The 22,370-nt window shown below is 34.5% G+C and overlaps 2 protein-coding genes across 3 annotated transcripts in view; both read left to right on the top strand.

Moving 5' to 3' along the window:
* Positions 1-4,689, top strand: part of crybg2 (crystallin beta-gamma domain containing 2) — an 89,661-nt gene extending 84,972 nt beyond the window's left edge. The window contains exons 22-24 of the mRNA XM_030147977.1: positions 486-644; positions 1,715-1,874; positions 3,689-4,689. Of these exons, the coding sequence (XP_030003837.1) occupies positions 486-644; positions 1,715-1,874; positions 3,689-3,777 (408 nt within the window). The 3' untranslated portion in view covers positions 3,778-4,689. The remainder of the gene's footprint in view (positions 1-485; positions 645-1,714; positions 1,875-3,688) is intronic.
* A 2,105-nt stretch (positions 4,690-6,794) lies between these two features.
* anxa14 (annexin A14) lies at positions 6,795-16,322 on the top strand. Of its 2 annotated transcripts, none has more exons than XM_030147641.1 (13): positions 6,795-6,851; positions 7,886-7,925; positions 8,382-8,478; positions 9,113-9,201; positions 10,738-10,851; positions 10,987-11,077; positions 11,573-11,652; positions 13,112-13,150; positions 14,005-14,095; positions 14,861-14,956; positions 15,044-15,099; positions 15,942-16,049; positions 16,263-16,322. In XM_030147641.1, the coding sequence occupies exons 2-13, from the start codon at positions 7,899-7,901 to the stop codon at positions 16,320-16,322; spliced, it is 948 nt and encodes a 315-aa protein (XP_030003501.1). In that variant the 5' UTR covers positions 6,795-6,851; positions 7,886-7,898. The 2 variants fall into 2 exon arrangements, with proteins under 2 accessions (XP_030003501.1, XP_030003500.1); XM_030147640.1 differs by lacking the exon at positions 6,795-6,851 and adding an exon at positions 7,547-7,654.
* Positions 16,323-22,370: the final 6,048 nt, after the last annotated feature.

Raw genomic sequence — 22,370 nt, 5'->3', positions numbered from 1 at the left:
TATTAGGGAAACAGGGTGAAATTAAAACATAAATGATGCGGTCTTCAAGCTTTTTCTGCATGCTATTTCATGCTGCACAATGACTAAATGTATATTTTTCAAGATTAGTAAATCCAGATGTTACTTGCAATGTCAGTGAGTATCATAAAAGATAGATACGCAGCAATGCATGGAGATAAAAGATCAGTAAGTGCTTTATAATAAATAAACTCCAGTGTTAGTGCACGTTGAAGAGACCCAGAACCACCCAACTTTGCCACCATCAGTAGATATCACTAGTTATAAATCTTAAAGCGGAGTGGTGAACAGCATCCAGTGGTTTAACATATTGAACCACCATTATTTAAAACTGATTTAAAAAAAAAAAAAAAAAAAAAAAAGTTGCCTCAATAATGATCTTCAAACAAAAAACGACATGTGGGAAATGTTGGCACTCTTTTCATTTATGCTCTGCTTTTGTTTTTTTTAATTTTTCCATCCTGCAGAAGCGCTGTTTCTTCCGCATTAAGAACAAAGAGAGAGATCACTTCATGTCCGTCCAGGGCGGTGTGGAGGAGCTGAAATCAGGACGAGTGGTGGTGACGCCTGAGGTGGAGCCCATGAGCGACATCTGGTTCTATCAGGACGGACTCATCAAGAACAAGGTAGTGGAGGAGTAAAATGTAATGAACAACCAGAAAACCAGAAAAAGTGTATCATGTTATAGCGAAGATGAAACTGATCACTTGATAAATAGATAAAGTTGACATGTTTTAGTTTTTTTTTTTTTAGTTTTTTTTTTTTTTTTAGAATCGCTAAGTTGTTCTAATTAGGGCTTTGTATTAGCAAGAATCTGGCGATACGATACATATCACAATACTAGGATCACAATACAATACATAACGATATATCATGATACTGTTAAAAAGGCAATTTTTAAACCTTTTTTAATGATTATTTCCTGGAAGAATTGAATTACACCAAAAATATCCACAAATACTAAACACATTTTTATTTGATCACAGCAGGATCTAATGCTATATCACAAAATGTTCCTGTGTTCAAACTTAAATTTTATTTTACAGACATTAAAGTTTAAAATCCTGTTCAAATATTCATAACTAAAATCATAACATTATTTTTGTCCAATCCCAACAAAGGAACTACCATCTGCTTCTCAGACAGTAAAAAGTGTTTTAGGATGCTTTAAATAACCATTATTTAATAAAACAGTGTTAAATAATAAGAAATAAAGTATAAACAATAACGAAAACCAAGAAAAAAATGAACCTCTGCCATATCTGCATTTGAATAAATGCCTAAAAATATGGATACAGTACTTTTCAATATCGATACAGTACTGTGAGATGAAATATCGCGATATATTGCAGAACCAATATTTTCTGACACTCCTAGTTCTAATTAGATTTTGACAAACTTTATTGATCCACAAGGGAAATTACTTGGTCACATTAGTTCAGTTGCATGCAAAAACACTAGCAAAAAAAAACAGGAAAGTAAGTGTGAAGAGATAAAAGCAATAAATAATATGAATAGAATACAATACAATAATAAAGCAGAAAAAATACAAGATTTGCATATGTATAAATCTACACGAAATGGAGGTAAATATGCACTATATACATACACTAATAAAGCCGAAAACAAAATAGAAGATTTGCATATGTACAAAACTTTTGACTTGTTTTACTAATTATTTACTTGTTTGCTATAGATGGCTTCAAACATGAGTCTTCAAGTGATGGGCAACGTTGAGCCGGCAGCCAAGGTGGTTCTGTGGACGGAGACCAGGCAGCCCGTTCAGACCTGGACAGCCCAGACCAAAGGACTCATAGTTAACTTGACTTTCCCTGGCATGGTCCTGGATGTCAAAGGTATCCCAGTAAACCAGGGGTGTCAAACTCATTTTCTTCCGGGGGCCACATTCAGCCCAATTTAATCTGAAGTGGGCCGGACCAGTAAAATAATAGCGTGATAGGCAATAAATAATGACAACTCCAGATTGTTTTAGTGCAAAAAATGACATTAAATTATGCCAATATTTACATTTACAAACTACCCAAACAAAAAGGATGTGAATAACCTGAAAAACATGAAATTTGTAAAGAAATATAAGTACAATTTTATCAATATTATACCTCAACTTATCATATATACATTTGCATTATGTATCAGATCTACAAAGGCACAAAACATTTAGTAACAGGCAGAATATTGTTAAAATTGCACTTCAATTTCTTCAGACATTTCAGGTTGTTCATAGTTGTTCAGGTTATTCACATTTTGTTGTTAAAAGGATAGTTTGTTAATGTAAACATTTTCATAATTTAATGTTTTTTGCACTAAATCAAAGAGAAAAAATTGTTGTTGTCATTATTTATAAGTTATTGTGATATTGTTTTTGAGTTTGATGCCCTAACTTGCACTTTGCAAATTCATTTCGTGGGCTGGATTGGAAGCTTTGGTGGGCCGGTTTTGGCCCCTGGGCCGCATGTTTGACACCTATACTGTAAATTTTTCACTTATGATAAACATTTATTTGATACAAACAAAACACCTCTAAATAGAATACTAAATGATTACAGTTTTGGTTTCATATTTACACAAAGACTCGACCTCACCCGTTTTTCGCACATTAGCTGCTGACCGTCCTCTGCACTTTATATAAACGTTGAACTAGTGCAATGTTTCTCAAACTGTGAGACCCCTAGGGGGGTGCTAAGGCTTGCCAGGAGGGGCATGGGATCACTCCTGGGTGTTTTTTTTCCTTCGAGTTGGAACATGTAGCAGGTGGAACTAATGTTTTAGTGTTGGAGCACCCTGGACTCATTTTAGGGACGTACAACAAACCAATCTACTGCCATGGTGATCTGTCACTAGACTAGACAAAGTGTTTAGGTTTAGAGAATGGATGAGGATTTGGCTGGAAAAGAAAAATGTGCAATGTTTCTGTTTTTGCACAGTTTATACAGTTTGCACTTTAATGTTCTGTGATGTGTAATGCAAACGGGCTCATTGCAGCCACTGATACTGTTCAAATGTTCATCTTTGTTACCAAAATTTGTTTGTTGTTCTACAAAAAAGGAACTTTATTGTCATAATTGTAAGATAATTGCACATTTCCTGTTTTTATTTGGAAAAATATTGTCTCAGGGAGCAGTCTTATTGAGTTTATTTGAATTGTTCAAGCAAAAATTTAAGTTATTTTTATTTTGCACAGCACATTATTCAAGGAAAAGCAAAAAGTATTGTTATGATATTGATGTTTCTTTCAATAAAAGTTTTAAGTGCACCATTGTTACAATGTGGTTGGGGTTGAGGGGGGCCATCGTCCAAAGGGGGGCCCGACAGAAAAAGATTGAGAACCACAGCACAAGTGTCATATCTGCTGCTGTTTGGTTCCATTGTGCACCTTCTCGCCTCGTAACTATTACTGTATTGCACTACTGCTGCTACTGTAGATTGACATGTACACTTTATATCCTGTTATTGTTTATTCTTTATACTGTTTATTTATTCTTATTCTATTTTTTTTTTTACCTCTTTTTAATTGCATGACATTGAACAAGGTGAGACAGAAATAGTATCTCAATTCTCTGTATGTTTAAGCATCTAGTGAATTGACAATAAAGAATCTTTGAATCTTCATATATCAGAGCATGACCCTGATTATTTGTCTTTCCTTTAGGTGGCAAAACATACGACAAGGACCACGTGGTGATCATGCCAGAGAACGAAGAAAGACCAAGCCAACAATGGGAGATAGTGCTCTTGTAACAACCTACTCTTTGCTCATCTTCACTCAGCAGTGCCTTTCTTTTTAATACCCGAATATTCCTGGAAAAATCAGGGACCAAATACTGCCACTGTCTGCCTTCTTCAGTGCCTTTTAGCTCGACTTTTTAGCCGTGATCCTCGTGAATAGCGTGAACTTTGCAACAGCGAGTGCAATGCAATTAAGAAACTCAGTCCCTGACAAATATGTTCACAAATTTGTACTGTTTTGTAAATCCTGACTTGTTTTGTGAAGTTGTTGTGTAGTTACATATCTGATGATCATTTCTGTGTTCTTGGGGTACGTGCTGACTGTGCCTTAACTCACTGGGCTCATTTGGAATATATTTGAAAAAAAAAAAACAACGTTCTTATGTATGTATTGACCTTTCAGTGATACTTTGACCTTTTATGTTCTGTATCATTTGTCAATAATTTGAGTATTCAAACTAGAATCTCCTTTTATGCTTGAATCTAGGACCATGCAAATATGATCTGATGCACTTGCAGCTGATGCTTAGTTAAAACTGTTTACAATGGACGAAACTTAAGTTACAACCTTCTTAATGATACACTTTTCTCTGGAGTAAACACCAAGGATTAACACTGAGAACGATACTGGACAGATAAAGCCAAACAAACATGTACATTTACTCTTTTTAAATTGTATTTTTGTTGATTTGTTGATCGTGTAGTACAATGAACCGGGTTATGTGTGTGTCTGTCTGAGGTGTGTGTATCTATTAAGAAGTTATTTTCATTGTTGGAAATATTGTTACATTATTTTGCTGAAGATGACCTATTATTGAAACTGTTTTATGTTGCTATATTTGATACTTATGATATGATGACAAATGTTATGAGGGAAGAGGTTTTAAAATATTAAATAAAAATAAAAGCTGTTAAAATAAGTAATCCTGATTTATTCCAGACTAATTTGTTTCCACTGTCGTCACAAATTGATCAATCACACTTCCATTTCTACTCTTTTTTTTTTTTTCACTATAGTATAATATAATATAATATTTACCATGTTTTTCTGTCACTTACACTGTCCATCCTTTATTTTTCTCTGCCTGTTTGAACTGAGGTCAATTGTTCTGTGTTTCTGTTGATACTTTGAACATGATATGCAAAACTATTGGAAAGCTATTTTATATTGGCTCATCATTGGATGCTTACTGTATTAAGAGTTCTATTTGAAATTGTGAATGTGATTTTTGTGTTTTTTATTTGGATATTTTGTTCATTTTGTGCTCATAATGGGGAAAAAAAATCAACACTAGTGCTTTCTTTTACCCTCAAAGACCTAAAGATCCGTTGTCGACCCAAAACATCCACTGATCTAAAATATTTAATGACTTCTGTACCAGCAGTGTTTAGCTCTATTGCCTCACATCAGGAAGTATCTGGGTTCGATTCCAGAACTAGGGCCTTTCTGTGTGGTGTTAGCATGTTCTCCTCAGGTACACTGCCTTCCTCCCATCATCCAAACACTTGCACTTCATAGGTTAACCCTTTCATGCATTAATTATGAGAACCTTAATTGCGATTTTTGTCCACAGTGTTTTTATTCCTCTTTAGGCATTAAAAAATCAATGCGATTTAAATTTTTTTAATGAAATGATTTTTCATGGAGTTATAAAAAAGTCCCCTCAGCTGGACACCATGTGTTAAATTTTTAAAGCAAAGAAACGTGTTTAAAACCATCATCAGAAAATGATAAATTGTGGGATTATTATGAAATAAAAACCTTTTTAATGCAGCTGATCGGATGTTTTCTCACATTTTACCATACTTTAATACTAATTTGTACTCACTTCATGGAGATTATATCCTTCCTTCCGACTATATTATACATGTTCTGTGTCCCATTAATGTTGCAGCACAGGAGGGCGTTTGTACGGATTTTCCTCAGTCTTCACACGCCCGATCGCCGCCAAACTCGCCAAATGAATAGAAACATTACCTGACTATCAACTAGGCACAATTTTATGTCCGTATTCAAATGTTGTGAGGTATGCTGGGAGATTTTAGCCTCTCTCTACTTTGAATTCTTCATCCCTGCCACCATACTCCATTTTCAGAAGTGGTTATGCTGCCGTTCATGAAATTTCTGCTGCTAGCGGATGATGCTACAATGTGAAGGCTGCATTTGCAATAACGTATAGGCACTTTTCACACACAATGGCACCACAGGTACAATGCCACTAGTATGCAAAAAAAAAAAACTTTTTGTTTAACCCATTAAGACCCGGTGCTACTTTTGCCGTCATTCCAAAATACTTTTATCTCTCTATTTACATTTTAAGTAATTAATCACCATTTATTATAATATTATCCTGTGTATTTTGCATTTTTCAGTGAAAATCATGTATTTTCATTTATTTAATTTGCCGATCATAAAGATGTTCATTAAAGCTCAAATTAAGGTTAAGGGTTATTATATCAAGAACAGAGAAAACTGATGGTAAAGTGACTTTCTCGACAAAATATATCAATAACTGAACGTAAACCAAGCGTCTCCATCCACTGTCACTGATCCACCACTATGGATTTTACTGGTGAATCAATGTTGTAGAAGATGACAATGTTTCCACGGTAACTACGGAGCCTCTGAACGTCCAAATGGGTCATATCTGATGACCATGAAAGGATGACAAACTGCATTTTACACCAATTATTCACATATACTGATAAGATTAATGGATCAACAGGTATTTAACAATTTATATCAGTGAATGATTTTGGTCGCTGGTAGATGTTTGGGTCCTTATGGGTTAAATCCTCCAGATACTAAAGGCAATAAATTAACCAAAAAAAAAAAAAAAAAGTCACACAATGTACAGCTATAGTAGATGTAAGTAGGTGCAAATAATTATAGCAATTCCCAGATACTACCTTCTTTTTTATTTTTTTTTTATTTTTATTAAACTAGAAGTCATTGCTACTTGCAGTACTGTTGAGTCAAAGTACTTTTGTTTGTAATAACCACACAGGTCTCATATTTCCCATGCTCTGCAGGTGCACAGAAGCAAAGCAGAACAGTGAACTAGATCACAGCTTTTATCATACAGGTACGTTTCATCTTTTTTTTTTTTTTTTTTTTTTTCCTGCTCTGGCTCTAATTTATTGAAGCTGACTTGGATACACATGAGGTGCATTTGTCTGAACCTTAAATACCTTTACCTTTCCTGCCTTTCTCCCTCGAATGAAGGGTGGATGAGATGTTTTGAGTATCGGATGTTGTTACTGGCAGTCACTGGTGAATGTTCTGAAAAGCCCCTTTGTTGCAACACCATTGTGTCATTATAACATTTCAGGATTTGGAGCTAAAGGACAGTTAGGTAATCTACGATCACACCAGTTTAAGGAAGATTCGTTATACCTTAAAGCGAAGGTCTGTCCTCTTATTACTTACAGAGTTCAGCGGTATGTCGTCTGGTGAGTTGGTTTATCAGATAACTGCTTTATCTCAGTGACAAAGCTCAAACTTTACAAATCTATTACTCTTAGACATTCTTAACTAAAGTTCATAAAGTACATGATCTAACATTATCAGACTTCTTTTCACATGATATTTTGGCTTCAGCAGTTTTTGATAATTCCACCTGCAAGCAAACCTGCCTTACTGGATTCCTACTGTGTAAAGAATGTCAGTATTTTTTACAAGGGGCAGTAATTGTATGGTACAGGCCAATAGTGTGGACAGATACTGAGCCCTGATTGGTCAGTTTTTTTGATTGACAGCCATGTTGCTGAACAGTAGAACAGCAGGTGTGGTGTAGTATGGGTGAGATACAGGAGCGATTAGAGGTAGTTGTAAAAAAAACCCACACTGCCTCCACACCTTGCTGTTGCTTCACACTGTCTGTTACAGGTAAGAAAAATGAACGCTTTTGTTATTTATAAATGAAAATACACAAAAAATTACTTAGTTAGTTGTAGCTTTTACGCACAGGAGCTTAAACCTGTCATGGTTCATTGACAAAAATAACTGTCTGAATGGGATAATGTCTCCTAATGTAAAGATAACATGTGTCTTTATGTAGTTTACTGTGTATTTTACATAAGTTTAGACTCTTTTTTTTCATTCACACTTACATTGCAGGTAAAATATCACCATGGATCCTGATTACTTCAAGTCTTATGTAAGTAAAAATCCTCCTGATCTGTTTCCTCTGACACTGTATTACCTTCTCTGTTTGCTACGACCATATTTATAGATAATATAATCAGCTCTCCTGTCTTTTCTTGTTATCTGTTTCCTTTCTAACAATATCTCAGAAAATGTCTGTGCATATTGCCTCAAGCCATTCAACTTTCTGAACTGGTGCTTCTTTTTGAGCGCCTCCCACCCCCACCCCCCCACTTTGTCACTGCAGTGGTGAAGAATATTTGACATTCTCTAAATTCATCACGTATGATGCAAACTGATTTTTATCTTCTGTCCAAACCCTCGTGATATGTCCTACCTGTCCATCATCTTTCTCTTTCCATCCTGTCACACATTCCACTATTTTCCTGCTACACAGTAAGGTTTTAGATGAGGAAATCCACTCCGTTTTGCTTTGTTTAATGGGTTTCTTTGATTTTCTTTCAAATAGAACATGTGTTGGGGTACGCTTGGAACAATACGCCCCTTCTCCAACTTCCACCCGGACAGGGATGCCATGGAGATCCAAGCAGCACTGGAGAAAAAAGGTACTTCTAATGACACAGTGTTGGAAATGTTTGTATTATTTATTTCCCCTTTCCTTTATAATATGTCCTGTCACATTATTAAACCATGAAGACCCAGTGTGACTTTTGTGTCAGTTCCCAAATTATTTTTTCTCTCTATTTGACCTGTCCTAAATGAGCATTTTTTTCAGTGATAATCATCTATTTTCCTATATCAAATTCACTGATCATGTAGATGTTCATCAAAGCTCAGATTAAAGTTTAGGATTATTATATCAAAAACTGAGAAAATTGAAAAAAAAAGTGACTTTTCCAGCAAAATATATCATTAATTGAATATAAAAACAGTGTGTTCATCCACTGTCTTTGATCCAACTCTACTGGTGAATCAATGTTGTAGAAGATGACGGTGTTTCCATGGTAACTACAGAGTCTCTCAACATCCAAATGGGTCATATCTGATGACCATGAAAAGATGAAAAACTGCATTTTACACCAATTTGTTTACATGAACTGATAGGATTAATGGATAAACAGTTATTAAGCAGTTTACATCAGTAGATAATTTAGTCTCTGGTGGATGTTTGGGTCGTTATGGGTTAAATGTTACAATTCTATGCCAAAAATGTAATTCAGACTCTTTCTACTTACTCAGATTCTGTAACTCTGGTGAGAATCTTAACCAATAGGAGCAACGCCCAGAGACAAGTCATCGCCCAGACCTTTGAAGAAATAACACAAAAGGTAGTGAAACAAATAATGTGAAGTTTTTACAATGGACACACCTTTGACACAGCCATTAGCGACCAAATCATACATACAAATGCCCCATATATAATCTGCATTTTGCAAGACAACACATATTACACTTACACAATGACTGTTGTCTGTTTGCTCATCTGTAACGTCTAAATGTTTGCTCATCAAATATTAAGTGAACTGGTTTTAAAGGGTTTGTACACACCTTTGTTTAAAGACAGGGTTTAGCAGGACTGTAGACTTTTATTTGAGGCCATGTTGAAATTAATACGATGCTATAGTGTTATACAAAAGCTGTAAGGGGGAAATTTTACAGTATCGTGCACTTGGACAACACCACTATTAGTATAGTAGAGTTTTTCAAATGGCTGGTCCTTATTGTATTTTTTTTTTCTTTTGTTTTTCCTAGTATTCACACTTGCCAGTCACACATTTTCACTCACTTTGTCACATTCAAAAATTAAAAAAAAATGTACAAAGAAATGTTTTTTTCCACTATATCTGGTTCAAGGAATGGTGTGAATATTATTTGGATTGTCAGGTTGTTTATTTTGTATGGTGTGTGTGTATATGCATGGGGGTGTGGACGTGGGTTGGCGTACAGACGTAGATATAAATTGGTGTGTATGTATATGTGTATGTGACTGTATGTGTATGGGTGTACAGGATTGTAGGGGTGTGTTTATATGTTTATTAATAATCATAATCTTATGTTGTATATCAAATGATTAAGCACTAACAGTCTGAGGACTGGAATCTATGGACTGGATGAGCAGTGGCGTCTTCCTGCTCCCTTTCAGGCACAACAGTTATTCTTTTTTCTGTTATTCTGTTTTTTATTTTTGTTTTGTTTTATTTTTGTTATTTTTTTCCCGATGTTTTGTATTATATTTGTGTCTGAAATAAGCTAAAACTAAAAAACTAAACTAAACATTGTGATTACACATTGTGAATATACTTTACACTAAGCACATATAATATACAATATACTATATACTTTATACTAATTTGCTTTACTTAAATCCAGGTTAAAGACCCACCTGTTCTCAGCTGCATTTGAATAGAGTTTTTATTCATCAGTTCAGATCTGCACTGTTTCTTTTAAGCTTAAAAAATGTATCTGTTTTATCTGTTTATCTGTTTTTTGTTGTTGTTGTTTTTTTGGGTGGGGGTTGTTTGTTTTGTTTTGTTTTTTCTCTAATACCTATACTTTTTATTACTTCCCTGCTGTAATGCTTTTTATGTTTTATATAAAGCACTTTGAATTGTTTTGTACATGAAATGTGCTATATAAATAAACCTGCCCTGTCTTGCCTTGCCTTACACTGCAAAGTTTTCACAGCCAGTCCATGTACAGAATATACAGAATATAACTGGTGTTGGCACATCTGGTTTCAATAGCTGAATTCTAGTTGTGGATGTAGGGTGTTTTTTTTTTTTAAACCCACATTAACAACTTCAGTTAAAATGAATATGTGTACACGACATGTGAAAACGTACTTTTACTTTGTGCCGTCCTAGGACCTCACAAGTTGCCTGAAGTCGGCTCTGTCCGGAGAACTGGAGAATTTGATGCTAGAACTGTTGTTTCCCCCTGTAATGTACGACGCTTACCACCTGCAAAAGGCCATGGCGGTATGTGTGAAATCTTAGGTTTACATTTTGTTGGCTTGGAATTAAAATGCTTTCCAGTTAATGTACCCTGCAGAGAGCCAATGAATCAACCACCCATGATATATTTACATTACGTATGTGTGCGTATGTGTCCAGGGATTAGGCACAGATGAAGAAACACTACTAGAGATTCTGTGCACTCGTTCTGGAGAGCAGATCCAAGAGATCAGCGCTGCATACAAGCAGAGTAAGTCACTTTTAGAGACTAAGACACCGCAAGAGACCTCTTGTATGACTATTTATGGGTGTACTGAAAATATTTCTCCCACATTGTATTGGTGAATATTCTCATTTAGAGCATTTTTGCATAAAGTGACAAATGGTGTAAATGGCACTCACATATATTGAATAATGCAACTTGATATAACTTTTTAGTTCACTTGATACTAAGGTTTTAAGTGTGGAGGAGTTCAGAAATCAGTATTTAGTAGGAAAACCCTGATTTTCAGTCATGCCTATTCTCCATCAGTCTTTCACATTTCTGCTGATGCTTTATATTTTTGGTGCAAAAGTCCGAGCAGCTTATTTAGTCGCTGTGACTGTCCATTGTCTTCTTTATCACATTACATAGGTTTTCGCTGAGGTTCAAGTTGAGAAATTTGGGGTGATCTATCTAGTGTATTAATTGATAATGTACAATGTCATATATATTTGTCTAATTTATTCTTGGTTCCTTTTTTAGTGTACAAGAAAGACCTGGAGAAGGAACTGAAGGGAGAAACCAGCGGAGACTTTGCCAAACTTGTTGTGGCTTTGACAAATGTAATTTCATCTATTATATTATATATGTTCTGTGCAGTTAAGCAGATTAATAACCACATTAATTATCCAATTGAAGGCTTATTTGCGATGTTAAATTGAGGTAGAAACTTTTTTTTAACTGTTTGGTTGTGTAGCTACAGCCCATAAAAAATCATGAATACATATTACATGAGTTGTTATAAACTTACATCCTCATACAGTGCTGTGCAAAAGTCTTAGTCCTTCTTTCGCTTTGTTATTTTTCCAGGGTTCAGATGAGCACACATGTTTATTTCTCACTCTCTTTTCTTCAGATACAATAAGAAAATACTGGAAATATGTGCACAACCTTAAAAGACACACAAAAACCTCACAAGTCACTATTTAGTGTGACCCCTGACCCCATGACATGAAGCAGTGAAACAATGAATAACATCTGACGTGTGTTGAAAGAAACCTGCTGTAAAATATCAGAAAATTAATGCCATAAATCTCATTCTAGGGCATTTACCCACTGGGAACCATGGATTCTAAATGTGGTAGTTTTTATGCTGGCGAGAGCTGACTTTTGGGAAAAAGATGTTAGTCTACATTTTAGTGACCTAAAAATTGTTTGGTAAATTATTGTCATGCCTTGAAAAAACACTCCTCGTCACTGGCTCATCACTCACCTGGATCAAATCCTACCTCTCCAACTGACAACAACTGCTGTATGTAAAGTGTCTTTGAGTACCACGAAAAAATAAATAAAATGTATTATTATTATTATTATTAGCATTATTGTTTAAAATTTAAATGACAATTAATATATTAATACTGATATCTAGGGACTGAAGTTAGTAAATGCATTGTTCATGTTTTTAACTTCATTTCCTATCATGTAGTGTGATACTGCATTTCCCGTCAACTGTCATGGGCATAGCAATGTAATTATAAGGCTATTGTATTCCAAAATTACTAATATCTCCCAAAATATTGGTCCTATCAACTTACCATTTTCACTAGTCTCTTCCTTGACCAAAAATACATAAATATGCTAAATTGCAACAGTCAGATCTGTATGGATTTTGTGTGACGCCTGAGACACACACACAAACAGAATCCACTTTTATAATATAAAGACTGTCTGAACAAAAGGGTTAAAGACACTAAATACATACTAAATACAACCATTTCAGTTTATAGAAGCTGTTTTTTTTTCCCTCTAACTTTTGTTTTTACTGCTGTACATACTTCTCTTATGTCCAGATTGTAGCTTAATACAGAGACTGATAAATGCGTATGTGTGGTCATTAGAACTTTACTAAACCCACAAACCTAGTGTTGGCCTGAGACTTTTGCACAGCACTGTATAATTTTCAAATTCTATCTGGGTGTGACAGTAAAGCTACATTAATATTAAAGCATTTAATCATTGATACATTTAGACTTGTCCTTAAAATGCATTTTGATTGTATTTCTGTTTCCTCTCCCCCAACAGAAAGGAAATGTGACTGGTGTGGTTCAAAGAGATATTGAGGTATGATTGGTATGCATTTATACTTAACACTGTGTTTGGTTTAGAAGGGTGCAGAGCAGTCAGGCCTCTGTGTATTAGCAGTATACTTTCCAGACCTACCACATTAATACATTAAAATCTACTGTTTACTTGTATGTTTAAAGAGAGTAGGCCAGTGATGATAACACTGGGTTAAAAAAAAAATGTTTTTTGCAAATTGTCTAGGTTTTTTCAACTGAATTAGGACCATTTTGCATCACTAAATCCAAAAATGACATCTGTTTTTCTCAATCAGGTCAGGTTTTTTTGCTAATTTGATTTTGAAAAATTTGATCTTCTCACAAAATTGATTACATTTTTGTGACTTTATCAGTTGATTTTTTATATAGTTCTCACCCAAAATAGGTTTTAAGAGAAAAAAAAATCATTTTCTAACAGGATTCCTGTTAGGTACAATGGTGTATTCACCGCAGATATAGTAGAATACGTCAGGCTTATTTTTGCAAGATCTTCTAGTTGAAGCCATTTCATTCACCTGTAATATTAAAAAAAAACATTAACCATAAATTGGTAAAAGTAAAATCTTCAGAACTCGTTAATTGCAAGAAATATGAAAGAATTTTGTATCATATGATGTGAAAATGCCCATAAATGTAAGCAAAAATGTTAAAAAGCCAATATGTAGCATAGTTCAGAAAGCTGACCTGATTGAGCAAAATTAATGTGATTTTTGGATTCAGCACACCAAAATTATCCTAAATCAGCTCAAAAAACTTAAACAATAAAGTTGTTGTTGACCAGTGTAATAATTGGAACAAAATGGAAAAAGTAAAATGTGTTATATCTCATAATCTGCCTGCTTTTATATTCTTTAGATTCTCTCTGCATCGTTAAATGGAAAGAAAGCTGAGGCCGGGCCCTGGATTGACATACTGACCACAAGAGACTCAGGCCACCTCAACAAAGGTGGAGCACATTTATGACTTTACCATATTTTGTATTGTTTAACCCTTTCATGCATAGTGGTTCTACAGTGGACAGTTATTCTACAGCTGTTCTCTTGTATATTCATGGATTTTGTTGTTTTAGTTCCATATCAGCCAACACAGTGGACACTCACGCATCATCTCATACACTGTAATTTATATAATTACTGTAACTTTGCTGTTCTTCATAAACTTGATCTGCACTAACATGTTTGAGTGTAAATCAGTTGCTTGTTGTTGTTATTAGACTGTAACGAACAGTTTTTTTCAACAAAATTATGACAAAAGTAGCACTGGGTTGTTATGAGTTAAATAAAAAGCTTTCTTTTTTTTTTTTTTTTTTTACATATTATCTCCATGGAGTGAGTAATGACCAGTATTAGAGTATGTTAAAATGTGAGAAAAAATCAGATTAGCTGCATTAAAAATGTTTTTATTTCATAGTTTTAACACAATATATCAGTAAACACGTTTCATCTCTTCAAAAATTAAATGCATGACGTCCAGCTGAAAGGACATTTTTGCAACTCCATGAAAAAGAGGTTCATAAAAACGTCAATTGCGTTGTTTTTTTTATGCCTAGAGGAATAAAAACTCTCAGTAAAAAAAAACAAACAAACAAAAAAAAAAACTTAATTAAGGCTCTCATAATTAATGCATGAAAGGGTTAATTATATTGTATGTATTAGTTTTAGTTCTAGTCTGAGTTTGTACAATGTCACCTGACTCTGTATAATGCTTTTAGTTTTGATTGGACTTGAAACGCTGACTGGGCAGACGGTGACGGAGACTCTGGAGAAGCGGTTTTCTGGAGACATTCGACTGGGTTTGAAAGTTTTAGGTAAATACAGCTGTCAAATTGTATGTGATTATTAGACACTTGATGATCTTTGGTCTCTCATATGTCGTCATTATTTTGTCTTGGCAGTGCAATGCATTCAAAACCCTGATGTGTTCCTCGCCAAAAGAATTTCTACCATGAAGGTAACGTTATATTCTTGTTGGTATAAATGGTATAAATCACCAAACTATAGTATTACAGTGCATTTGTTATTCATCCATTATTTCTGAATTTTTTTTTTTTTTTATACAACTGTGGACATAGCTTCCATACATAAGATTTAAAGTGTATAATACATGGATTTGTATTTGACAAGTTTTTCATGTTTGTACATATGGACACCTGTTAAATGAGACTTTGTTGAGACTTTGTTGTTGTTCATTTCTTTGTATTTTATGGATTGTTTGTTTTATCTTGTTGTACAGTGTCCTTGGGTGTCTTGAAAGGCGCTTATAAATAAAATGTATTAGTATTATTATTATTATTATTATTATTATTATGATTATGATTATGATTATGATTATGATTATTACTATTATTATTATTATTATTATTAATAATAATAATAATAATAATAATAATAATAATAATAATAATAATAATTATTATAATAATAAAATACAACAACTACTGTTTATTTTGTCCTTTACACATTACAAATTATATTCCAGGCATATAGCAACAGATGGGGCCTTTATTTGAGCTTGATAAGCTTAACAGTGCTTTATGTACAGTATCTGTGCAATGCAAATTTGCATTTACAGTGTGTACAAAGCACTCAGTTTATGAGATTAGCTGCAGATATTTGTTTGCATCTACAGCAGGTATAAGCATTAGCGGCGATCTTGTCACTACTTGAGAATTAATTTATTACCACAGAGAGATCCAGATCTGTACTTTTCTCCTGTACTGTCTGTGGCTGTGATCATATTGTTGTGTCTGACGTCAAACATCTAAGTAATTTATACTTATTTTCATTTCAAAGCCAACAGTCTTGCACAGAATCTTGGTGTCTCACTGTGAGGAAGATCTGCTGTGTATCCGAATTGCTTATCTTAAATTAACAGGCACATCTCTGTACACAGCTCTACAGGTGAGTCATAGCAGATACTGTACAGTGCAAAACATATTAACATATTAAACATAACATGCAGACGTGTTTTCACATAAATCAAATACTTCTGGTAACAAATGTATATTGAGTTGTGTTGGGTTTTTTTTTCTTCAATTTAACATTTTCAAGTGCAAAACATTAACAGTATTTAAATTTTTTTTTCCACATATAAATCTTATCTTTTCCCAACAGAAACAGTTCAAGGGAGATCACCTCATGGCTCTGCTGGCAATCTGCCAATCTGAAGATTAAACAAAAAAAAAAACAAAAAAACAATGGATTCAGTGTTTTCACATTTAGCTTGTTATTGAATCATTTTAATTGTATGCATTGGATATGATTAAATTTAAAAAAGTGACTTTTCAATATCTAATCATGCTTCTACATCCTGATACTGTATCTATGTATATCTATGTATCTGTGTTAAAAAATAAACTTATATACAAAAAGAAGATGTTGACCCTTTAATCATAACAATAACAGTAATTACATGGGGTGTATAAAAAAAACTATATATTTTGAAAAATTACCCCCAGTTACGCGTTTGATAATTTTTGGAATTTTCTTTCATGGCGCAAGTTAGGGTTAGGGCCAGGACTTGGGGCTAACCCTAACCCTAACCCTAACCCTAGCCCTAACCCTAACCCTAACCCTAACCCTACCTTGGCCTGTCCTCAGTGACATTTTCAGGCCTAAACAAGTTGATTTAACTTTGAAAGGTAGGAACAGCTGCTATGGGTAAAGAAATGAAATTAACATGGTGGCCAAAATGTTAATGCTGTAACCTGATAATTTTGTGGGAAACAAGATGGATGCCCATTGTCCCCTCCCATGACCTTTGATTGGATTTAAATCCCACCGCTACTTCGCGCAAACCAGTTTTAACTTGGATTGTGCAATTTGCCCCTTCTCACTCATGCATGAAAACCTGGGTCTGTAAATTTGGAAAAATATCCACCAATCCTCTACCTACCAACATCCATGTAAAAAAATTCCAAAAATTATCAAATGCGGAACTGGGGGTAATATTTCAAAATGAATAGTTTTTTTTTTTATACACCCTGTATTTGTGTCCTAATAATAGCTAATACTATATGCAACTGATCAGTGGTTTACAGGTTTACTCAGCACTACAAGATATATCATAAAATTAAATTATGCTGATATCTGAAAATTATACAATGCTATTACATTATTACTATGTAAAATCTAACCTCTAGTTAAGATAAAGCACAAGAAGAGCAAAACAAAAGAGAAAAAAAAATCAAAACAAGGAAACATGAATAACCTTCCAAAAGGTAAAAGAGGTGAAACTATCCTGAATAACTTATGCACAACAGAGCTGTGTTACACAAGCATGTTGTTTGTCTTATGTCATCATGTCTTATTACTGTGGATGCAACATGCCGATAAAACATCAAAAGAGTATAGTTTGGTTTTAGATGATTTGCTTGTTGGGGAAAACCCGACTTGGTAAGAGGAATTATCAAAGTGCCAAAAATGGTAAGATACATATAATGACTTTGAACTTGATTTTATAGCTTCAGTCATTCGTCATATTTTATTAATATGTCATTCCTAATGCTCAAGTTTAAGTCAATTACACATCAAATTATTCGATACTGTATTTGCGCACCTGCTTCAGAGGCAGGATTACAACTATTTTCAGCTGAATAAGTGTTAGTTTTATTTGTTTGTGCTTGTCCTTTGGTCCTTTCCTTTTCCTTATCAAGGGCATTGTGTGTACAGCAGCAGCGGTACAAGAAAGAACAGCAGAGACGCTTTGACTCCTGAGCCTCCACTGTGTGCAGTTGTTGTGTGGGTGGATGTTGTTGTCCTTGTCGATGTGGTAGCGTTGGTTGTCAATGTGGTTGGAGTGGTTGTCGAAATGGTTGTTGTGGAAGTAGTTAGAGAGGCTGTAGTTGCGTTACCAGGGGTGATTATTGGACTGGTGGTTGTAGAATTTGTTGTTATAGTTGTGGTTGGAGAGACCATTGTAGTTGTTGCAATGGTGGTTGTAGTTCCATTACCAGGGGTGATGGTAGGGCTGGTGGTTGTAGAGTTTGTTGTTGTAGTTGGAGAGACCGTTGTAGATGTTGGAATGGTGGTTGTAGTTTGGTTATCGGGGGTGATTGTTGGGCTGGTGGTTGTAGAGTTTGTTGTTGTTGTCATGGTTGGAGAGATCGTTGTAGTTGTTGCAATGGTGGTTGTAGTTCCGTTACCAGGGGTGGTTGTAGGGCTGGTGGTTGTAGAGTTTGTTGTTGTAGTCGTAGTTGGAGAGACCGTTGTAGATGTTGGAATGGTGGTTGTAGTTTGGTAATTGGGGGTGATTGTTGGGCTGGTGGTTGTAGAGTTTGTGGTTGTTGTCGTAGTTGGAGAGACCGTTGTAGATGTTGATATGGTGGTTGTAGTTTTGTTACCAGCGGTGTTTGTTGGGCTGGTGGTTGTAGAGTTTGTTGTTGGAGTTGGAGTTGGAGAGACCGTTGTAGATGTTGGAATGGTGGTTGTAGTTCCGTTACCAGGGGTGATTGTTGGGCTGGTGGTTGTAGAGTTTGTTGTTGTTGTCGTAGTTGGAGAGACTGTTGTAGATGTTGGAATGGTGGTTGTAGTTTGGTTATCGGGGGTGATTGTTGGGCTGGTGGTTGTAGAGTTTGTTGTTATAGTCGTGGGTGGAGATACCATTGTAGCTGTTGCAATGGTGGTTGTAGTTCCGTTACCAGAGGTGATTGTTGGGCTGGTGGTTGTAGAGTTTGTTGTTGTAGTTGTAGTTGAAGAGACCGTTGTAGATGTTGGAATGGTGGTTGTAGTTTCGTTACCAGCGGTGATTGTAGGGCTGGTGGTTGTAGAGTTTGTTGTTGTAGTTGTAGTTGGAGAGACCGTTGTAGATGTTGGAATGGTGGTTGTAGTTTCGTTACCAGCGGTGATTGTTGGGCTGGTGGTTGTAGAGTTTGTTGTTGTAGTTGTAGTTGGAGAGGCCATTGTAGATGTTGGAATGGTGGTTGTAGTGTCATTTGGAACGGTTGTTGTATTTGTGTTTTTTGGGGCAGTTGTAGCACCGGGTGATGAAGTTGTGCTATTAGACTCGTTGGCAGTGTCAGCTGGAGTTGCTGATGGGCTGGTTCTGCTGGTAGCAGTGGTCATAGTCGTCTTAGTTGTGTTTGCAGGCGTGGTCTCACTGATGGGTTGGCTGGTTGGCTTTACTGAAGCTGTCTCATCAGGTTCTGTCTGATTGTGAAAGGGTGGAATATTCGTATTATATTCATTGATCAGCCACAGTTTGCATCAGAACAGTGCTTCTGTTTCTATACACAGACATACTGTGTCTTGTCCAGTAGCTCCACAATGATACTAATACATTATTGTCTGGTAAAGGTTCATACTGTCTTCCAAACATAACTATTTTAGGTAATTTATTCATCAGACAGGTGTATGTTGTTTGTTTACGTGCTTTACCAGTTTCAGCTACTTTCTGACAAAGGCTACAGGACGTAGCTGAAACTGGCAAAGCACGTAAACAAACAACATACCCCTGTCTGATAAATGAATTACCTACAATAGTAATACATTATTGTTCTTGACATCCATCGTCATTTAGTATTGTAAGATGAGTTCTTGTAATTTAGTGGTTGTCAATAGTTATTATGTAATAAGCATTTTTTGTGATAATGATGAGAGGCGGACTAGAACTGAATACATTACTCAAATAATATAATTCTCATACTTTTATTATTATTATTATTATTATTATTATTATTATTATTATTATTATTATTATTATTATTAATAATAATAATAATAATAATAATAATAATAATAATAATATAATATATTATAAGTAATCAAGTATAGAGTATTTTCATTTTATCCAACTTGTATTTACTTTTCAGACTTTTTTTTCCAGTGAAAGCTACATATCTCCAAATGCATTGATTTTCAATTTTTGTCACAAACTTATAATTTATAAACTTTCTTCTAAACTGGAAAATGCATCTTTACAAAGTTGAAAACAGGTCTGTTTTTCTGAGCTCCTGAAAAATCAACATTTTTTGAGATACTGTATATCATTAACACAGAGCAGTGATACCGCAAACGCACACACTGATCTGTAAAAATGTGACACATGGTCTTGAATCATAACATCCATCAGTATATAAAGTATTTAAATGAGCTCAGCTTTAAACATCTACAGCAGTAAATGAAACATTAGCATTAATGTAGCAGTAAAATGAATCTGAAAACATCACATTAAATAGCAAATGGCTACACAATGTTTTAGTGCTGCATTTCTTTAATTCAAGTGCAGACCATTTACTTGTACAGTATTCTTAGCATGTGATAATACTGTCCTAAATAAAAGTATAATAAGTATAAAATACATGTTACAAATATAATCATAATAATGTCAAATACACACGCCTGTGCTGCTTCAAAAAAAACGATTAATTTACAGAAAAACACATATTCTTTTCAAGATGCTCAGTTTTAAGAAATTAGTTATAGATCTGCATTGAAGTTTCCATCTTTTTAAGGTCTGGACTGACATGTAGTTCTTCAGTTACATCATATGCAGAATGAAGTAACAAGCCAAAACTATAAGTGCAGTAGCAAAATGAATCTGAAAACATCGTATAAAATAGGAAACAATTGCACTTTTCACTGCTATATTTCATGCTTTAAATAAATTGACTAATAATACTTACTTAACTTACTTTTATTTACCCTCCTAAGACCCACCTAGGAGTTTCACAGCTTTATACAAAAAAAACAAACAAAAAAAAAACACAACAAACCTGTCCACCGCAAAGGACATTCCATGAAAACGAAAAAAAATGTATCTGAAAAAAATGTTGCATCATGATGTTTCCAATGTAGGCAATTATCTAATTTAATAAAAGCCAAAACTTGTACTTTCCTGGATCTCAAGAGGTTAAGGAAGGTTTTGAACACAGAACATGAACTTGTAGAGAATTTTTAGTAAATGATAATACTGCCATTATTATTATTATTATTATTATTATTATTATTATTATTATTATTGTTATTATTATTATTATTATTATTATTATTATTATTATTATTATTATGATAATCATAATAATCACAATCATAGTCATAATCATAATAATAAATCCATCAAAAAAAAAAAAACCTGTAGTGATTTGAAAAACATTAAATTTATACAAACACGTGTTCTTTTTAAGATGACCAATGTAAGCAATTATAGTTATAAATCTGCACTGAAATGTCCATATTTTCAGGGTCCTAACTGTATTTGGGGTTATTATTTAGTTCTTTAGTCACATCAAACAAACTAACAAGCAAAACCACAAGTGCATATTTTCTTGTAGAATCTGTATTTTTGCGTTATTACCTTTACTGATAATACCAGCAGTACCAGTGTGAAACCTCCCAGAGTGCAGGTCTTCATGTTGAAGTAGCAGCAGGGACCAGATAAGCACCGCAGATGCAACTGACAGTATCCTAATGTGCAGGAGACAGGATGATGTGTTTTCTAGTGCTGTCAGACCCCCTTTAGATGGGTGTACTTCCAGTCTCTGCAGGTACAATGACTGGCAGCATTCAGTTTGTGCTTTTATACAAAAATGTCATGTTTGATAAGGAGGTAGGTTTCATTTATGATGTATGACGCAGGCCCTGCAACCAGGAAGTTAACTGGGGAAATCAGTTTGAGACGTGTGTGTATGTGAAGGGCATCCTAATTTGTGAATTTTCCACTTAATTATTACCTTTGCACTTTGTACTGAATGACTGATGACTGATTCTCTTCCTTGAGCTGACACTGTGTGACTCTTATTAAAACATGTGAGTTACAAATACTGAACTAACACAGTCGTTTACTATATTCTCATTTTGACCAATTGTTATCAGTTTTAGGGAAGTTTGGTATGTCCCCTTTGAAATCACTTCATGGATTTAACCCACTTCAAACTAGATAAGCTTTTATATGACTTGATAATTTTTTTAAACATCTGAGAACAATGGAAATCTTTCTACTCGGTCACTGTGGTGTTAGTTTAATTTTTAACACATTTGAGGTACTTGGCAGGCAATTATATGAACATGACTCCAGCAGTGTATTTTTAGGAACTGGTGGCGTCATTATGTTCAATAAAGTGTAGGTGTAGAGGATTATAAAAGGGTAAAAATACTCATACTATGTCGAGAATCCGTACCAGATAGATTGTAAAACAGATTATAATACCATTTCCTCATCCAAAATGTTTAACACAATAAAAAAAAAAAAAAAAAAAAAAAAAACAGTAAAAAAATGGTAATATT

The sequence above is a fragment of the Sphaeramia orbicularis genome, chromosome 11 (genome assembly GCF_902148855.1).
Source record: "Sphaeramia orbicularis chromosome 11, fSphaOr1.1, whole genome shotgun sequence".
Taxonomy (NCBI): domain Eukaryota; kingdom Metazoa; phylum Chordata; class Actinopteri; order Kurtiformes; family Apogonidae; genus Sphaeramia; species Sphaeramia orbicularis.
Note: the sequence above shows the minus strand (reverse complement) of the source record. Positions and strands in the feature narration are given on the sequence as shown.

Coding starts and splice junctions, on each gene's coding strand:
- anxa14 (XM_030147641.1), top strand. CDS start 7,899: ATGGATCCTGATTACTTCAAGTCTTAT. Junction 14,096..14,860: donor CTCAGGCCACCTCAACAAAG/GTGGAGCACATT, acceptor TAATGCTTTTAG/TTTTGATTGGACTTGAAACG. Junction 15,100..15,941: donor AAAGAATTTCTACCATGAAG/GTAACGTTATAT, acceptor TTCATTTCAAAG/CCAACAGTCTTGCACAGAAT.